Source organism: Brassica napus, chromosome C8, assembly GCF_020379485.1.
Source record: "Brassica napus cultivar Da-Ae chromosome C8, Da-Ae, whole genome shotgun sequence".
In the NCBI taxonomy this organism is placed as follows: domain Eukaryota; kingdom Viridiplantae; phylum Streptophyta; class Magnoliopsida; order Brassicales; family Brassicaceae; genus Brassica; species Brassica napus.
Window position 1 is genome coordinate 30,245,499 of NC_063451.1, and position 19,598 is coordinate 30,265,096.

The 19,598-nt window shown below is 35.8% G+C and overlaps 1 protein-coding gene across 1 annotated transcript; it reads left to right on the forward strand.

The window, feature by feature from the left end:
* The first annotated feature begins 15,198 nt into the window (after positions 1-15,198).
* Positions 15,199-16,866, forward strand: LOC106421316 (AT-hook motif nuclear-localized protein 27-like). Its single transcript, XM_013862156.3, has one exon. The coding sequence runs from the start codon at positions 15,746-15,748 to the stop codon at positions 16,694-16,696; it is 951 nt and encodes a 316-aa protein (XP_013717610.2). The 5' UTR covers positions 15,199-15,745; the 3' UTR covers positions 16,697-16,866.
* Positions 16,867-19,598: the final 2,732 nt, after the last annotated feature.

The following is a 19,598-nucleotide window of genomic DNA, read 5'->3' on the forward strand; positions in this document are numbered from 1 at the left end:
GTTTCAAATGGAAGTCACGTAGCATGTTCTATTTCAAACGGATACAATACGTGACACTGTTCCCGCTATCATATTGAGATTTTCTTCTAAGAATGGCATTGGCATTGGCATTGAGACGATCAAGTAAGGTTTTCTTGTTTATTTTTCTTCTTTTTAAGTAAGTGAACTTCCTCAATTCTTCTAAAAATTTTAATTTTGTTTTTTAAGAACTTTTAATTAAGAAACTCTCATTGGACCACTCAAAATGAGAGTTTCTTAACTAGAGTTCTTAAGTCTACTTAAATATATTTATATAATTAAATAATCATTAAGAAACCCAAGCGGGTTTGATGGGATAATCATGCTCTTATGTTGTGACCATCATTACCTTAGTAAAAAAGTATTGCACACTAAATTATTTGTATAGTAACATGGGTATATTGGGATACCAAGTTCTCCAAATTGATTGGAGCAATACAATACAGTTCACGTTCATCCTATAAATTATCTAACAGAATGTCAAGTCAGAGTCGATTGTAAAAATTAATTTCTTTATGTTTTCTTTTGTTAAATATAATAAAAGTGAAGTACGTGCAGGAGAATAGAGAGAATCAAAGAGAGTACTTCGGGTAAGGATTACGCAATCTTGCCGACATCGGAGGGCTCCTTTAGCCTCGATGTCGGTCGAATCTTTGTTTTGTTTCGTCGTTCTTCTCCGGTTTCGGTGTTATCCAACCGGCTCTGACTCTGGCGTCGCGCCTTACTTTCGGTGGTCGTCCGACTTTTGTCTTTGGCGTCCTTGCCTTCTTCTCTGGGGATGGGCGGCCAGCTTTTCCTACGCGTCACACTTTTCTTAGGTGTTGACAGCGGTTTTGTATGGGGATCTTCTTGGTTGTGTTCGACCTGCGTTTCTTGTACCTACTCTGTCCGATTGACTCTTGTTTCTCCATCTTTCTGAAAGACGAAGGCTGAGGAATCGATTGTAGGCGATTGTGTTTCTTTGATGAAGCCTAGCTCTGGTGGGTTTCGATTAGGGTGTGTATAAAGTTGGATCCGGTTGTTCGGCTCCTTCACTGTTTTATTTTCGCTGACGGCGGAGTTCCTACGTGCCTCTTTCCTGCTTCCGGCGTGACCTTCATCTTGACATGTGTGAACATGCAGCGAAAAGCGGCTGTAAGCGTTGAGGAAGACATGTCTATCTCTTTCACGTCTAATGTTTTTGGGTTTGTTTGTATATTTGTTGGGCTTCGCTTGTCTGGGCTTTGACCCATTTAACAAAACTCAGTTGGCAAAAAAGCAAGCGGTTATTCTCGTGTATAGTAATAATATATCCTCATTTATACTAGCTTATTAATATTATTTAACCAATCATTCATTTCTATAATTCTATTCATACAAAAGCAACGAAGCGGGACATGTTAGATTCCGTGCGACAAAACCAAATAAAGTATGATTTCACTGATATAATTTGATTACCAGCTGGATTTGACTTGTCGATTGATCTTTTTGTTCTAAAAAGCATATAATCAAATGTAGATTACTAGATTTAGTATAGTATCGATATATAATGATCACTTGATGGCTACGGCAGCGTTAAAGAAGATGATTGAAAAAAGGATCCGTAAAAAACTTAGCCTATTGAGAATGAAGTATGTTAAGGGTATGGAGTGTACATTGCAGTTTTGGTTCACAACGAGGGTATAAAATTGTGTTTGAGTCTTTGATACGAAGGTTTGGAAAGTATTTTGTAATTCTTCTTAAACACGGGATGCACTTAGATGTAATAAAGTTTTTTTTATGAATAAAATTTAACATTCATTCAACAAAAAAAAATGATCACTGTCTAAAAAATTCTTAAACCGAAAGGTTGAATTATCAATACAAATATTTTTGGTTTTAAGATTTTTTTCCCCTCTGTCTGAACTCCCAACCTCAAAATTATAGTATATAAATTATAATACCAAAAAACCTCAAAATATATATTTGAATTATTTGCATATTTAATCTTTATCACCTTAAATGATGTTTTTATCACAGTTTATGTCGGAATATCTTTGAACTGATAAATGTTTGTTGATATAAATAACTCTTGCGGTAATAAGGAACACAAGGGATCAAGTTATCTTATGACACATATGTATTGATTTTTTATTTATTTAAATGAGTGTGAGATAAATTTCTGATTCTTTAACTCCACGAACCAGATCATTGATATATATTATATGTGACTGATTAGAAAGAAATGGTTTGATTCTAGACCAGTAGCCAGTAGGGTCATAAGTCATATATTCCCTCTGTTCCTAAAGTAAGATTTTCTAGAATATGCACGTTTATTAAAAATTTAATAAATGTTTATAATTTAATTTATTTTTTATTTTATTATACACTTTCCAATAATTTTCCACCAATGAAATTTAACCAATTCAAATATTCTCAATTAATATTCCTCAAAAGTATAAAAAAGTACCTTAACAATATAAAAAATCTATCTTTGTGGAATAAGAAAAAAATCTAAAACATTTTACTTTGTAATAACTTTACTCTGGACCGTCTCATATATAGACTTAATTATAGTTATGGAGACATGTATTGTACTAAATTTGGCACGTAGCTCCAGGGCTTAAATAACGGCTTCACAAAGTAACTATAAAGTATCCACCCATTTGAATCGGCTGAGTTATATGGAAGTACTAAAGAACAAAAAGATGGTGGATGTCCACCATGGTGAATCGTCCACTCACAACAACGACAATCAAGTTTACTTGTGCTTGAATTGATCTTCTGTCCGGGACTCGACGATGCTCAGAAGGTAAAATTTTATCCACAACTTGGTTTCCAATTTTTTTAGTTAACCACACTTCCAAATCGATTTTGCTCTCACCTTTAGTAATTAAGCATTCACTGTCTTTTATAATTTTCAGTAATGCTTTGTAACTCTTTGACTGCGTTTGTACAGTTCAACTTTTCAAGTAATATTAGAAAGGTGGCGAATATAATATATGCTGTTACAAAAAGGGGGCTGGTATATGCATGTTAAACAGCTTCCACTTGCGTTCATTTTTTCTTTCAGTATCCATATTACAGTCAAATCTTGTTGTAACTTTTTTATTTGTTCAATTAAACACGTAAAAACACATTTTATTTTGAAAATTGTAAAATACGGCAGAAGTGAGCCCAAGTACAAAACCTTAAGGAAAGTGATTGATAAACTGGATAGATTCGGGATAGGTGCGATTGGATAAAGATTTGGACTACCGATGTTTCCGACCGCCTCCACGTGGTCACATAGCTTACCTTTTGACTGCACGTGATTTTTGCCTGTGCACGTGCGGATTAAGCTAACGTGTCCGATACAAGTACGTTGCACTGCACCCTGACTTGGCAGGTTCCGCCGATGAAAACGACGGTCCGTGGGCCCCGCACACCATGAGTCTAGACAGTTCCGATCTGTTTTTAGAAGGGTCCTATATGGTTCAGCGCACATGCGTCCACGTTGAGAAGCTTTAGGTGTTACTATATGGGTGCAGTATGAAGTTAAAACTAGGACAGCCAGTCACGATCCAAAGAGGTCCAAGCATTAATAGGTCGGACCCAGTTTAGTCACTTCAATAAATTTGCAATTATTTCGATGGGTTATATAAATATCAAATTATTTGAAGAAAGTGTAAATTAGTGGTCTAGTAATTTTTGCTGATATTACTACGTAATGAAAATGAAGATCAAATTAGTAACTAAACCTTTGTTGGCTCCCGGATGTTCCTTCTCTGAACTCGGCTTTGGTTTCTGGTAGGCCTGGACATTTTAACCTGGACCCGAAAATCCGAACCGGAACCGACTCAAAAATACCCGATCTAGATCCAGACCGAAAATTTATAAGTACCTTTTGGGTCAAAACTGTTTTTACCCGAATAAACCCGAAACCGAAAGGAACCGATCCGAATAGATCCGGATCCGAAAAGAACCGACCCGAATAGACTCGATAAGAACCGATTTGTATCCGACTTGAAAACATGTATATCTAAAACTATGATGTTTTGTGTTATATTTTATATATATTATTTTATGATTTAGTTGAAACTAGTATCATCACCCCATGCATAGCACAAGGCAGTTTTTGTTTACACTAAAATTATTTTCACTACAAGAAAACACGCCGAATTCCGACGGACTTCAATATCGTCGGACATTTGTGACGGATTTCCGACCAATTTCCGACGAAAACCAAAAAATTGAAGTCGTCGGAATTCCGTCGGCCATTTCCGACGAATATCCGAGGAAACATGGCTCGTCGGAATTTTCCGAAGACTTTTCGACGATATTCCGATAAAACATATAACCGTTGTAGTCATCGGAAATTCGTCGGAATATACTGACGAACTTCCGACGACATTCCGATTAACAAATATAACCGTTACCGTCGTCGGTATTCTGTTGGAATTTTCCGACGAATTTCCGACGAACCATGTGACCGTTGCCGACAAATATATATGACCGTTTATAGCCGTTTGAGATTGGAAAATACAGACGGTATTCCGACGGACTGCTTTACATCCGTCGGAATTCCGTCGGAAAGTCGTCGGATGGCCGTAAGCAATTTCCTATAAATGCAACCCCTCCTCATTCAACTCATTCACACTTCATTCTCTCTTCATTCTCTTTAGTCATAATAATTCTGTGAAAATTATGTCTTCAGGAGCTTATTATCGTTCGTGGATGGATAAACTTCATTTGGATCCCAACACCAATTTGCTTACGAAAGAATACGTTCAAGGGATTGGAGAATTCGTGAGGCTTGTTCAACAGCAACCGGATGCAAAAAGTAGTATGTTAAGATGTCTCTGCTCTACTTGCAATAATAATAAGGTTATAAAAGAATTTGATGTTTGGACTCATTTGTATATGAAAGGGTTTTCACGTAATTATAAAGTTTGGTACCTTCGTGGGGAAACTGGTTATGAATATGGTAGTACTAGCGAACCTCAGCCTGTTAGTGAACTTCAGCCAGATATTAGGTTAGAAGAATCTAGAACGGATATAGATTATGGTGTAGGTACTGAGCAGATGGTACATGATCATTATAGAGGGGAAGAACCAAATCCTGAATCTAGGAGATTTTTTGACATGTTGGATGCAGGAAAACAGCCTTTGTATCAAAATTGTAGAGATGGTCATTCAGCCTTATCATCTGCAACTAGATTAATGGGTATTAAGACAGACTATAATTTGGCTGAAAAATGTATAGATGCGATTACTGATTTTGTCAAAGGTATTCTACCTGAGGATAACCTTGCACCGGGTTCATACTACGAGGTTCAGAAACTTGTTGTCGGTCTTCAACTACCGTACGAAGTGACAGATGTATGTATTGACAACTGCATGATCTACTGGAGAGCGGATGAGACACGAAATGTATGTAAATTTTGTGGGAAACCTCGTTATCAGGAGACGAGGGGAAGAATTCTGATCCCGTTCAAAAGAATGTGGTATTTGCCTTTGACGAAAAGATTGAAGAGGTTGTATCAGTGTGAACGCACAGCAAAAGCAATGAGATGGCATGCAGAGCATTCCACAAATGGTGAGATTAGACATCCTTCAGATGCGAAGGCTTGGAAACATTTCCAGTCAACATATCCGGAATTTGCGGAAGAGAGAAAAAATGTTTATCTTGGATTATCTACTGATGGTTTCAGCCCATTTGGATAGCATGGAAGATAGTATTCTCTATGGCCAGTTATTGTGACACCGTACAACTTACGGCCGAGCTTGTGCATGCGACGAGAGTTTTTGTTTCTCTCAATTCTCGTCCCCGGGCCAGACCATCCTAAAAGATCACTAGATGTGTTTCTTCAACCACAAATATATGAGTTGCAACAACTATGGGCGCATGGTTTTGAGACATACGATGTTTCGTGCAAAAAAAACTTTCAGATGCGGGCAGTACTTATGTGGACAATAAGTGACTTTCCAGGATATGGTATGTTATCTAGATGGACAACACATGGGAGGCTATCATGTTCATATTGTCAAGATGACACATATGCTTTCCAACTAAAGAACGGAAGGAAAACGTGTTGGTTTGACTGTCACAGACGATTTCTACCACCTGATCATCCATACCGTAGGAGTAAGACTTCGTTTACGAAGAACAAGCAGGTGTTTGATGGTCCACCTGAGGAAGTTAGTGGGAAAGATTTGTTGAAGCAGTTTAGGTATTTTGATGCAGAAAGGACACCAGATGTAGGTGGACATGAAAATATTCGAGTCAGTGCGGTTGGAGAGCTACATAACTGGCACAAAAAGAGTATTTTCTAGGATCTGCTATATTGGGAGAGTCATCTATTGCGGCATAATTTAGATGTCATGCATATTGAGAAGAACTTCTTCGACAATCTGATGAACACAGTCCTTAACATCCAAGGTAAAACGAAGGTTAATTTGAAGTCAAGGTTGGATTTAGTCGATATCTGTGATCGTTCTGAACTTCACGTTGATGAGAACGGTACGGCTCCTTTTCCCATTTATCGGCTGGATGGTGCTAGAAAAGAAGAGTTATTTGATTGGATTACAGATAAAGTGAAATTTCCTGACGGATATGCATCAAATTTGGGGAACTGCGTTGGTAGAAGCGAAGGAAAGTTTACTGGCTTGAAGAGTCATGATTGTCATGTAATTATGCAGCGCCTCCTTCCATTTGCTTTTTCAGCATTATTGCCACATAATGTTCATGAAGCAACTGCAGATATCTTATATTTTTACAATTTAATTTATTTTTATATTTAACAATTATGCTTATATAAACTTAATACTTATGAAAATTATGTCTTTTATCTATGTAGGGATAAGTGTTTTCTTCCGCGACTTATGCAGCAGAGTAGTGACTGAAGAAGGTATTAATAATTTGAAGACAAACGCACCAGTCAGCATGTGCAACCTTGAGAAGATATTTCCTCCATCATTCTTTGATGTAATGGAACATCTTGCTATTCATCTCGCAAGAGAATTGAAACTTGGTGGTCCTGTGCAGTACAGATGGATGTATATTTTTTAGCGTTATATGCATCATCTGAAGAAGATGGTCAAAAATCAAAGCAGGGTGGAAGGATCTATAGTGGCACAAGTGATCAATGAAGAAACTGCAATCTTTGCTGAAAATTATTTTCCACCAGAAGTGCATACAAAACACCGAAGACCTGCTCGACATGATGACAGAGGGGAGAGAGCAACATATCATGTTACTGTCCCAAGCATGTTTAAGGAAATATGACAACTTAGTGGAAAATTCACTAAGCGGAGACTTACGGACACTGAGCACGCTCATTTGGAAACATATTTGCTCACCAACTGTGAAAATGTTCTACAATATGAGAGGTAAAAATATTTATTCATTTATTGTTAGATTAATATTCAATAAATTTATTTCATATTGATAATATTTTATATATAGTGTATATATGGCGGAGTTGCGTATGACTCATAAGTATGCAACAGAAGATGAGATTCAACAACTTAGAGATAATGGATTTGCTGCGTGGCTTCGTAGTTATGTGAGTCATATATCATATTACCCTATGCAAATGAGTAGTTTAAATTTAATATAAACTAATTAACTTTTCAATCATATATGTTTTTAATTTATAGGTGAATGATGGTTTGGCCAGAGGTTTTGTGTTCGATGATTGGAAACGCGAATTTGTGCAGGAACCAAACTATGTGGTCAAATCATATCCAAAATTTTGTACGCAAGGATGTCATTCTAAGACAACATATGATGCTGGTGTTTCATCTTCTTCCGGTGACGATGTCTACTACGGCAACATAAAATAAATATTGGAAATCCAATTTCCTGGAATGGTTGGATTGCGTCGTGTAGTATTCTATTGTGATTGGTATGACACCACCCCAGATAGAGGAGTGAAGATTGATGCATTTGGTGTTACATCAGTTCATTCGCGGCGGAAACTTTAATATTATGATCCATTCATTCTTGGTTCGCAAGCTGATCAGGTATGTCAATCTATTCATAATTTTTTTACCAATATAATTAATTAATGTTATATATTTTACTAATACATGTATAATTGATATTTATAGGTGTGCTACATCAGTTACCCTCGGGTGACGTATAGAGACGATCCATGGGTTACTGTAACGTAAATCAACCCAAGAGAACGAGTGGATGGAACTTCTGATGATGATGAACCATTGCAACCAGAGTCTACCAGCAACGCCCAGGCAGTTGAAGATTTGGCAAATTTTGAACTCGTTGAGAATTTGACTTTGTTTGGACTTGATGCTGTTGTACATTCGGAGCCAGAAGCTGAGGTTGGGGAGTTTGATGAAGATTCAGAAGATTCTGATTAGTTTTTTTTTATTATAGGTCCGTCGGAAATTCCTCTCAAAATACCGACGACATAGCGACGGCCAAGGGTTTCATTGAAGTTTGGAAATGTCCTCGGTAATTCGTCGGAATATACCGACGACATTCCGACGAACTTGTCTAGTTCGTCGGAATGTCGTCGGTATATTCCGACGAATTACCGAGGACATGTGTTTCTAAAAAATTTCAAACATAAAAATCTATAAATTTAGATGCCAAAACTATGAAAATAACACATAATAAGTGTTTAGTATAGTATTAGATCGCAACCGTTCAAATATAACAACTCATTAAAATATTTATGTATGCATATCATTGTTTTCATAACATCTCATCTTAACACTCATATACTTATACAATCATATTCATCTAATCTTACACTAGAAAAAATATTGTTGTGTAAAATCGTGTTATAAAAACATTTTTATTGTTAAATCTTTATGCAAATACTATATATATTATCAAAGATTTGGATTTTGCATTTAGATACTTGTAATCAACACCCTAAACACTAAGTCGTCGGAATTCCGTCGGAAAAGGTCGTCAGTATTCCGTCGGAATATACTGACGGACACCAATTCCGTCGGAATTTCAATTTACCCGGGAAAACCAAACCGCGTGAAAATTTACGCGAATCGCCAATTGGTATATATTTAATTACCCTTCTTCTTACTTCTTCGTTATTTCTGCCTCTCTCTCAGTCCTCTCTGCGATTTCTCTCTCTCTCACGGTGATTCCGGCCATTCTCGACCTCCCATCACCGGTGAATCCTCTTCTCACCCTCATATCTCTTCCCCAAACCCCAAATCATGTAAGAATCATCCCAACTTTGTTTTATCTCAATTGTCTAGGGTTTTGGAAGTTAGATCTCGGATTTAAGGTTGTTTGATTGAAATTTTTAGGATTGAATGGATAGTTTAGGATATATAAGTTAGGATTGTTGTTTGGATTGTTGTTTTAGTTTTTTTTTTGGAATTATTTTTTGTTTTTGTTAAAATTCAAAACATTTTACTATTTTTAAAACGTTTTTTTTATTTTTAAAAACGTTTTTCAAGTTTCCAGTAATAAACTATGTATAATAAAACGTTTTTGAAAATTTTTAAAAATATTTAACAACATTTTTCTATATTTATAAATTTTTTATAATTTTGTATACATATATATATATATATCATGTATGATAAAAAAATTTAAAATTTTTATAATTTTTTATAAGTTTCCAGTAATAAACTATGTATAATAAAAGGTTTAATAATTTTTTTTTAAACGTTTATAAAACCTTTTGTAAATATATAAATGAAAATATTAAAAATAGAAATATTAATTTTTTTTTTAGGTCCGAGGATGAACCCCGCCCCGCAGCCCGTCTTCGACGTAGTTCGGAGAGCAGTTCCCGTGCATCGGGATCGTCTCACGAACAAAACTCGATTCCCGCATATATTCCCGCTCCAGCTCCCGTTACTGCTCAACAGGATCCGGGGGTCATGCCAGTTGAACTATTGGTTCAACAACCAGGTCGAGAGCATCTCCCGGTTCTCCAACCCAACCCACGACGAGGACATAGCACTTGGTTAGTATTTTTTTTATTTGTAGCATTATGTTTTTTTCCGTTAATTAACTTGCTAACTTGTATTTTATTTAAAGGTTCACCAAGTCGAGAAAATGCATTAGCAGGAGCATCAACCAGATGATGTACTCCATGCTCCGTTTTGGATATTTAAAGTGGAGTGTGATCCCTTCCGACGAACGAGAGTTGTGGTTTCGTCAGTTTGCGGTAGTAACTCTTCATTTTTTTAAGTATTTACATTTTTTAATATATTTACTTATTAAATTATGTTTGTTTTGTAGCAAGAGTTCAACTGGCACTCCGATCTCACGGAAACAGTCCGTAGGAAATTCAACGAAAAGGCCATGGACTCTTATACGTAGCAGATGAACGCGTGGAAGACAATTTGGTAGAAGAACAAGAGGCCACGGTTCATCAACGGGACGGTGTGGGAGCAGTTGATAGCTCATTGGGAGAAGGAAAAAACTGCAGAGACGTCTTCTAGGAACTCCAAGAACCGGAAGAGCGATCGTGGCGGAAAAGGTATGTATGTGCACAACCTCGGCGTTTGCTCTATGTCTACTAAGGAGGATGAACTTGTAATTTTTTTATTATTATTTATCTTTATATTTTTTAAATAAATATTTTATATATTCCTTGGCTAATAATAGCGGTTTTTTAGATCGAAGCAAATGACGGTAATCCCGTTGATCGTCTCCAACTCATTAAGGTGGCTTACACTAACAAGAAGACGGGTCAAATTCAGGACCTCGTGATCAAAGGTGTCGTTGATTTGGTGGAAGCTGAAATAGCATCTCAATCTCAGCCTCTCTCTGATGACGGCGATTCTACGGGAACTTCAACCAACTTGTCCCTATTGCAAATAAATGAGATGGTTGAAAAGGTAATTTTTTTTATTAATATATGTTTTTTATAATGTCGATTACTAACTTGTCCCTATTTACTAACTTTAAATAGTTTTTTAGGCGGTTCCTAAAAGGAAAGGAGGCTGTTTAGTTGGGTTGGCCCGCCGTGCTTCTTTGTATCCGGCATCTTCTTCGCAAGCTCCGTATGCCGATCCCATGATTCTCGAGGAGCTACATGACAAAGATGAACGGATTGCGGCATTGGAGGAGCAGAACACCACTATCCTTTCTGAGAATGCCACGATCCGTTCGGAGAATGCCACTATCCTTGCTGAGCTGGCATCCCAGAAGAAGTTCAACGCCGAGATAATGCATAAGCTAGATCGTTTGATGTCTTCGAGTTCTTAGTTTTTTCTGCTTTTTAAAACTTTCTGAATGTTTTTTTTCTATTTCGGTTTGTATGAATTTTAAACTTTATGAATGTTTTTTTTCTATTTCGGTTTGTATGAATTTAAATTCTATAATATTATTAGTTTTAAATTTCAGATTTTATTTATTTATTAATTAATTTTTAGTATAAAAAAATATATAAAAATGCAAAATTAATTCGTTTTTAAAATTGATATATTGCGACGAATTGTGGGCGTCGGACTATACCGACGAACCATAGTCCGTCGGTATTTTCCGACTGAGGGGGTTCCTCGAAATATTCCGACGAACCATTGTCCGTCGGTATCTTCTGACGCCCCATAGTCCGTCAGTATTTTCCGAGGACTACATTCGTCGGTATAATCCAAGGAACGTTTTCCGTCGGTACATAGTTTTTCCGATGAACTCTGGTCTCGTGTGTCAGCATCGGAATATTGTCGGAAGTTCGTCAGAATGAAGTTTCTCGGTATTCGTTAGAAAGTCGTCGGAAGGTCTGACGAAATTCCGACGAATACTTTTTTCCGACAAAATGATACCGATGAATTGGTTCGTCAAAAATTCGTCGGAATCGGTCTATTATGACGAATTTCTGACGATTTCGGCCATTAGAATCCCCATGTTTTCTTGTACTGTTTGTTTTAATCAAATTCTAGTGTTCTGAAAAATATAATTTTTATTTTAATATTAAAAAATTGAAACTAAAATAAAATATAAAAATCAAACTTTTATTGATACTTTTTGTTTGAAAATTTTCTTAGAATCTGAAGCCTTTATAAAGATCAATTAGATAAATACCGGTTAAAGAAAACACATTCTGGATTTTTTTGGTTGAATTTGTATTTTGACATACTTCTCCATCGCCTCTTTTTGTAGTCAACACCAACTTTGAGATTTAAATGGTAACACAAAAACAGATATACAATACTCTTAACATATTTTTTAAATAGTTGAATATTAGTGTTATAACAAAAACGTATTCCCTCCGTTTCTAAATGATCCTTGTTTTAGAAAAATATTTTGTTTTTAAAAGATCAATATTTTACATTTTCAATGTATGTAATAATGTCAAATTGTAAACTTCAAAAACATTAATTGTGTTTATTAAATTCTGATTGGTTAAAAATCATAGAAAAGAGCTAAACACGGAAAGTAATACATTTATTATCAAAAATTTACGTGTTTTTTAATAAGTGTGTAAACTCTAAAACATGGATCATTCTGAAACGTAGGGAGTATTTGTAAAAATGGTTAAACCATAACAAACCGAGACACTTGAGAAGGGAAGTTCGTGGGTGATGGGTTTTTTTCCAGCAACCGTTGCCTACAGTTATTTTGACTTTTAACACTTTTTAATTTTAATTTTGTAAATATAATTACATGTGTCAAAATTTGATTAGCTAGGTGACTTGTGCTTATTATATAAGGGATATTTTTTGTTAACAACATTTATTATTATTTTGTAATATTTTTTAAGTAATATGAAGCTTTAAAATGTAAAATTTAGAGTTAAAAATATTTTATTTTAATTATTAATAGTTTCATTTAAGCTGCTTTGTAAAATTTTAGATATATATGACAAATATCAACTAAATTTGATTGAATTAAGTATGTCATGTCTTTTTCAGATCCTAAATACCCGAACCCTATCCGGACTCGATATAGACCCGAAAAATTATATGTATTTTAATTATAGACCCGAACCGATCCGGACCCGAGAAGAACCGATCCGAACCCGAACCCAAATTTTCTAAATACCTATTGGATCTAACTATTTAGGACCCGAAAAAACCGGATCCGAAAGAAACATGTTTGAACCCGACCCGAATATCCGAACGCCTAGACCTAGTTTCTGGAAGAGTTACGATTGTTGTAACGATTGGTTTCATGTTTAAATAAATTTATAGAAAACAAAAAATAGTAGTACACCAGACTCGAAATCAATTATTTTTGAAAACCAAAAATATCAACGTAATTTGACATTGTGATAACGACAATTATTAGTTAAAATCTCAGATTAATGGACTATTAATATTCTCCAAATTTCACTAAAAAGGGCCCAGTCCATTTTATGATATTTAAAATAGTATACATCCTTGATATAGTAAAAGGACCATTATCTTCTTCTTTTCTCTTTTAACAAAGGGACTATGGCGAGAAAAAATATCCGGATCTAAAGAACCGACGCAAAATTGATCTGAAATTAGGGTTCGAATCTGATCAAACCTGGAGTAAATAACTGAATGGATCCTAAATTGCTATATCCAAAGAAACGATGTCAAACCTGATCCAAACCAAAAACCAAAGGAGTATCCAAAAATATCTGAAATGTAAATATATATCTAAACTATTATATATTATTGTACTTATATTTATTTTAATAATTTAAATTAAATTCATAAATTAAATATATTAGTTATTTTTAATACTTTTATGTATTGAATATAAATACTAAAACAAAACCGTTTCTAATGAGTGTTTTTGGTTATTTTGGTATATTTAGATAATTAAATATAAAATATTCGAATCGAATCGGTTAACTAATAATTGTCGTTATCACAATGAATCCATTGCAAATACATTAGTTATTTGGTTATTTTAGTTTCTACACATCGGAATCGAATCCACCCGGTTTCGGGAAGATTCGGCTCGAACCTGACCTCAAAAATTTTAATATCTGAATGAGACTTAGTTTCAAAACTCAAAAAATCCAATACTTGAAAAACAGACCCGTACTGGAATAGATATATGAATGTCCATGCTTAGAAAGGACCATTATCTTGAGTTCTAGTTATGCGGCTTAGAACATGTTTATTGCAGATCTCTTAGGTTGGGGTTTTTAGCGTAATATAAGATACGGTCTCTTAGCTTTTAACTAAAAAAAACTAAGAGACATCTCTTAAATAAGAGATATAAGAAACGTTTCTTAGTTTTTTTAGTTAAAAACTAAGATACCGTATCTTATATTACGTTAAAAACCCTAATCTAAAAGACCTGCAATAAACATGATCTTGTGCCCTCTCACACACGACAATAAAAGCGGATTCACATATATATATATATATATATATATATATATATATATATATATATATATATATATATATATATATATATATATTAAATGTAACAAATGGGAACTTCTTAGTAACAAAAGAAAAGAAAAGAAAAGAGAAACTTTGATAACGCTAACACACTACATCCATGTAAATATATAAAGAGAACGGTAGAATTTAAATATTGCATCATTCATATATTACCTTAGTGTCACTAGAGATTTGTAGGCAAGTATTTTCTTGGTGCTGAGCAATATATCAGCATTTAAAACTAGCCTAAAAATCTCTAATGACACTAAGATAACTTTAAAAGATAAGATTAGCACAAAAGATAATCTAAATCTTAAATATGTTAAGTTTATAACAAAACCTAAAAAAACATTTGATATAATATTTTCTCAAGTAAAAGGAAGATTCAATAATTTTACTCATTTTTCCTTTTACCAAAAACACGTTGTTAATAACATTAAAGCTAAACAATTAGCTTATAAGCAACATGATAAAGTTGATTTGATCAATTTTGTTTAAAGGTAATTTCAACGCGCCTTAAAGTCTTCTTTGTGGCCTTGTAGTATTCGTTTATTAGCTTTGTACCCAACTTCCACTTGACATTTTGTGTTGAAAATTAAATAAATGATGCGTTTTCTATATTTCGTCTATAGTTTCCGATAAACAAATCGTCCTTTTATCTTCTTTTTTTTCCATGTCCTTATCTCAGGCTTTCAATTTATAAAACTTCTTCACAATATTTCCTTCTTTTATTGTACCCGATTGGAGCCAAATACTGAAGCCCTAGTTATCTTTGGGGATCTCATGTAAGGATAACTATTTACGCACATATTTTTTGTCGGATTGTGTTCGTAATATATAGTATTTTTTCTATTCATATATTCATAATATTATACTAATAAGTAATAACGTTAATATAAAGCTAGTATATTATTAAATATAATATAGGGACTGCTTCACTAAATTCTCGGTGTATGTCTTTGCTTTTACTTTCCTCGTTCAATGAGAGGACCAAAATTTTATATTGCAGAGTCGCACATGAATCTCAACCTTCTCTCTCCTTCAAGAGCACATCAGAACAACGACGTGGTCTCGCAGACGAGGAGGAGCTGCTTCTTCCTCTTGCCCTAATTAAGCTACATAACTAGGGTTTCCTCTTACCTTTCCCTCACCAGAGATCATTTTTCATAAGTGACCCTTTTCTCTTTGCTTTAGTCTTTAGTCTAGTTCTGTTCTTGGTCTGTTTTCGTTTTGTCGGCTTGTGTAACTAATCACCCCTTTTTTAGCTAGTGGCTCCTCAAAATCCTGAGTTTTGACTTCTCTATCTGAGTTATTTTTTCTCTCTCTCTCTTCATGCTCTTCCTCACCTCTCAATATATCAGCCAGAAGAACCAAGTATCAAGATTCAAGAACTAAGAATCAAGAAAATTTATTTGAGCTGGCGAATAAACAGTGGTGGGATAGGGAACTAGTAGATGCGGCGGCGATGGAAGGCGGTTACGAGCAAGGCGGTGGAGCTTCTAGATACTTTTATAACCTCTTCAGACCAGAGATTCACCACCAACAACAGCTTCAACCGCAAGGCGGAATCAATCTTTTTGACCAGCACCATCACCAGCAACAACAACACCAGCAACAGGAGCAGCAGCAACCGTCCCATGATTCAAGAGAATCTGATCACTCAAACAAGGATCATCATCACCAAACGGGGCGACCCGATTCAGATCCAGCTACATCAAGCTCAGCACCTGGGAAACGTCCACGTGGACGTCCACCAGGATCTAAGAACAAACCTAAAGCACCGATCATAGTGACGCGTGATAGCCCGAACACGCTTAGATCTCACGTTCTTGAAGTATCTCCTGGAGCTGACATAGTTGAGAGTCTTTCCACTTACGCTAGGCGGAGAGGGAGAGGAATCTCCGTTTTAGGGGGAAACGGCACCGTTTCTAACGTCACTCTCCGTCAGCCAGTCACGCCCGGTAACGGCGGTGGTGTTGGGGCTGGAGCCGGTGGAGTTGTGACTTTACATGGAAGGTTTGAGATTCTTTCGCTAACGGGAACCGTTTTGCCACCACCTGCACCCCCTGGTGCTGGTGGTTTGTCAATATTTTTATCCGGAGGGCAAGGTCAGGTGGTTGGAGGAAGCGTCGTGGCTCCGCTTGTTGCGTCTGCTCCGGTTATACTAATGGCTGCTTCGTTCTCAAATGCGGTTTTCGAGAGATTGCCTATTGAGGAGGAGGAAGAAGAAGGCGGTGGTGGCGGCGGCGGAGGAGGAGAACCACCGCAGATGCAGCAAGCCCCATCAGCTTCTCCACCATCGGGAGTGACGGGTCAGGGACAGTTAGGAGGTAATGTGGGTGGCTATGGTTTTTCCGGTGATCCTCATTTGCTAGGATGGAGAGCTGGTACACCTTCAAGACCACCTTTTAATTGAATTTACATGTGTGTTTAAATCATTTGTGGAGTCCTCTTTCATTTGGGATCTTTGGTATTTATTTTGCAGTTAATATGCATATTTGAGCGTTCGTGTTTTTTTTTCTTTCCTCTCTCATCTTGATAGATCGATCCTAGACATTAGAGGAATGCATATTAATTTGTCTTTCATACGGTTACTTAGCAAAACCTCTCCATATATGTATTTCTTTTATTCGTTGCTAGGGTTTCGTGATGTACGGTATAACTATTATCATACTTAGCTCGATTTGATAGATATATCATGTATAGTTTTTAATTAACGGTTTCGAATTCTTTTAAGAAATTTTGAGGTTTTACCACATATTCTTGATGGATATATAAAATATATATGGACATCTCAGAAGTTGCTCTATATGAATATTTTATACAATACGTTTTCAGTCATAGTCTAATATAACACTTTTTGATGTTTATATCAACGTATATAGGCCGAAAGTAATTACCCATACCTATCTGTCGTATAATGCACATTCATTCCAAGTTTTTCTCAAAACTTCAATGTACTACATCTATAAGGATAAACACTAACTTACATATATAGAGATTGATCAAAACGTTTATTGCTCAATTAGACAGTCCTCGTTTATGCAGCCTTTTTTGAACTTTAATTATTTATGCAGCCTTCTAAACTGTGGGTTTAAGTAAAAAAACAATCGGATACTTGGAGGGGCCATGTTATAATGATGTCCATTCCAACACTCAAATTAATTCCATGCATAAAATATATGCATTATAACGCTCCAATTAGAGCTATCCTTTCTATGAGAGTTGTAAATTCAACACCATTAAGAATTTAAGACAGGTTGGCAATAAGTAGCTTGGGACATATTGTTGGCCACATACATGCGGTCAAACACCCTAATATTGGCATGTATGGAGAGTTTAACTATGTGTCAACCAACAATTCAAAATGTATTCTGGTTTTGTATAAGTTTAGAGCACCTCACATGGGGGTTTTACCGGAAAGGTTTTCATAATACATATACATGTATATATAAATATTAGTATTTAATTATATGTATTTTAATTTTACCGAAAATCCAATTCAAAGTATCTGAAAAAAGAAGTTTTGGCGTCAAATTAAGATACACATAATTAAATACTAATAGTTATATATATGCATTTTGAGAACCCCAGTCGTAATTCTCGGAATGCTCATAATAATACTTTTGTTGTAAACTTAAGGATAAGTTCTTCTCATTATTACTCAATCATAAAGTATCCTTATTTATGTGAATTACAAAGAGATAAATGGAAAGACATAAATATGAAAAGTGTACAAATAAAAGGAATAGGAAACTAGGGTTTCCCCTTCTCTCTAAGTCCAAGCCGCCTCTCTCTCTCTATCTCTCTCCTGATGCGGCCGCCTCTCTCTCTCTCTAGATATTAGGCTGGTTATGGACCAGGCCGGTTATGGACATCGACAATATGAGTTATAACACTCCCCCTTGGACGCCATAACCATACAGGGATTGTAATACGCTTTGGATGTTGCCTCATTAAAACCTTACAAGGAAAACCCAGTGGGACAAAACCATGGTGAAGGAAAAATAGTACAACACGTATACTCCCCCTGATTTGTACCTCCGTATATGTTCTTCAAGTTGGCGCATCCCAACCTGATGGTTGAGCTTCATGGACGCCAATGACTAATGGTCTCAATACCAAGGTAAAGTAGTGCTACCGCGTTGCAAAGACATAACTTGCTTGTGATCTATCATTGTGGATCAGAGAGATAACCTTATCAATCAAAAACATATTAACCCTTATTTGGGTTTTGGTTAGTATAATGTAATCTCAAATTTTAGTTCCTTATAGGTAACATAGAATGTATTTTATCCTGTCCTAGTCCCTTATGTTCGGACATGACCTAAACCTAGACAATAGGTTTACATCAATAGTCATGTCCGAATGTGTATGACATGACAAATACATCAAGGCAAGGCGCCAATATTACTTAAGGTAAGGGACGTGTATGTCTTTATTTCTAGTGCCTCATGGTCGAACATGAGCTAAACATATATAAGAGATTCACGGCAAGAACACATGTCCGGTCTAGTATGGCTTGCCTATTACATCAAGGCGCCAACGACACTTGGGTAAGGGACTTTACCGGACCAAGGACATATTTCTTGTCCTTCTTGGGACCAAAGGATCCGTGTCCAAGTCAGGGGTACTCACGACCATGTCCTTCTTGGGACTTACAATGGGTTTGTGTCCGGACCAAGGGACCTTATGGGACAACTTAATGGGCGAGCTTTTGTCCATGTTAAAACCGTTTGAATACCTTTCTATAAGTCTTTTGATGCACAAGGATTCCATCTTTTAAGATGTTCAATTTGTAATCCTAAACAAAACTTTGTTTGTCCCAAATTTTCATTTCAATCTCTTTCTTTAGATAATCGTTTGAAAGTCTCTCCAGAGGTTCCTAGGATATTTTAGATCATTAACATATGCTTGTATACTTTAGTTCTCGAGAATCTGTTGCATTTGACAACTCAATACCCTCTGGGACGTTTATATATATCTCATTATCCAGTGGACCATACAAGTAGGCGGTTTCTACATCCTTTAACCGCAAGTCTATTTTTCTTCTTTTATGGCCAGACTTGTTAGGAATCTAAATGTTTGTTGTATCCACCACAGGGGAGTATGTCTCCTCATAATTGATTCATGGTCTTTGTGGAATCCTTGTGCATATGGCTGTGCCTTATATCTTGCTATCTCGCCATGTATCATTTCTTTCACAAAGACTCATTTTTGTCCAACTGGTTTCACATCTAGAGGTGTCCGAACTATGGGACCAAAATCTCTCTTTTTTTAATGAACTTAACTCCACGTCCCCTTTCCATTTGATCTAA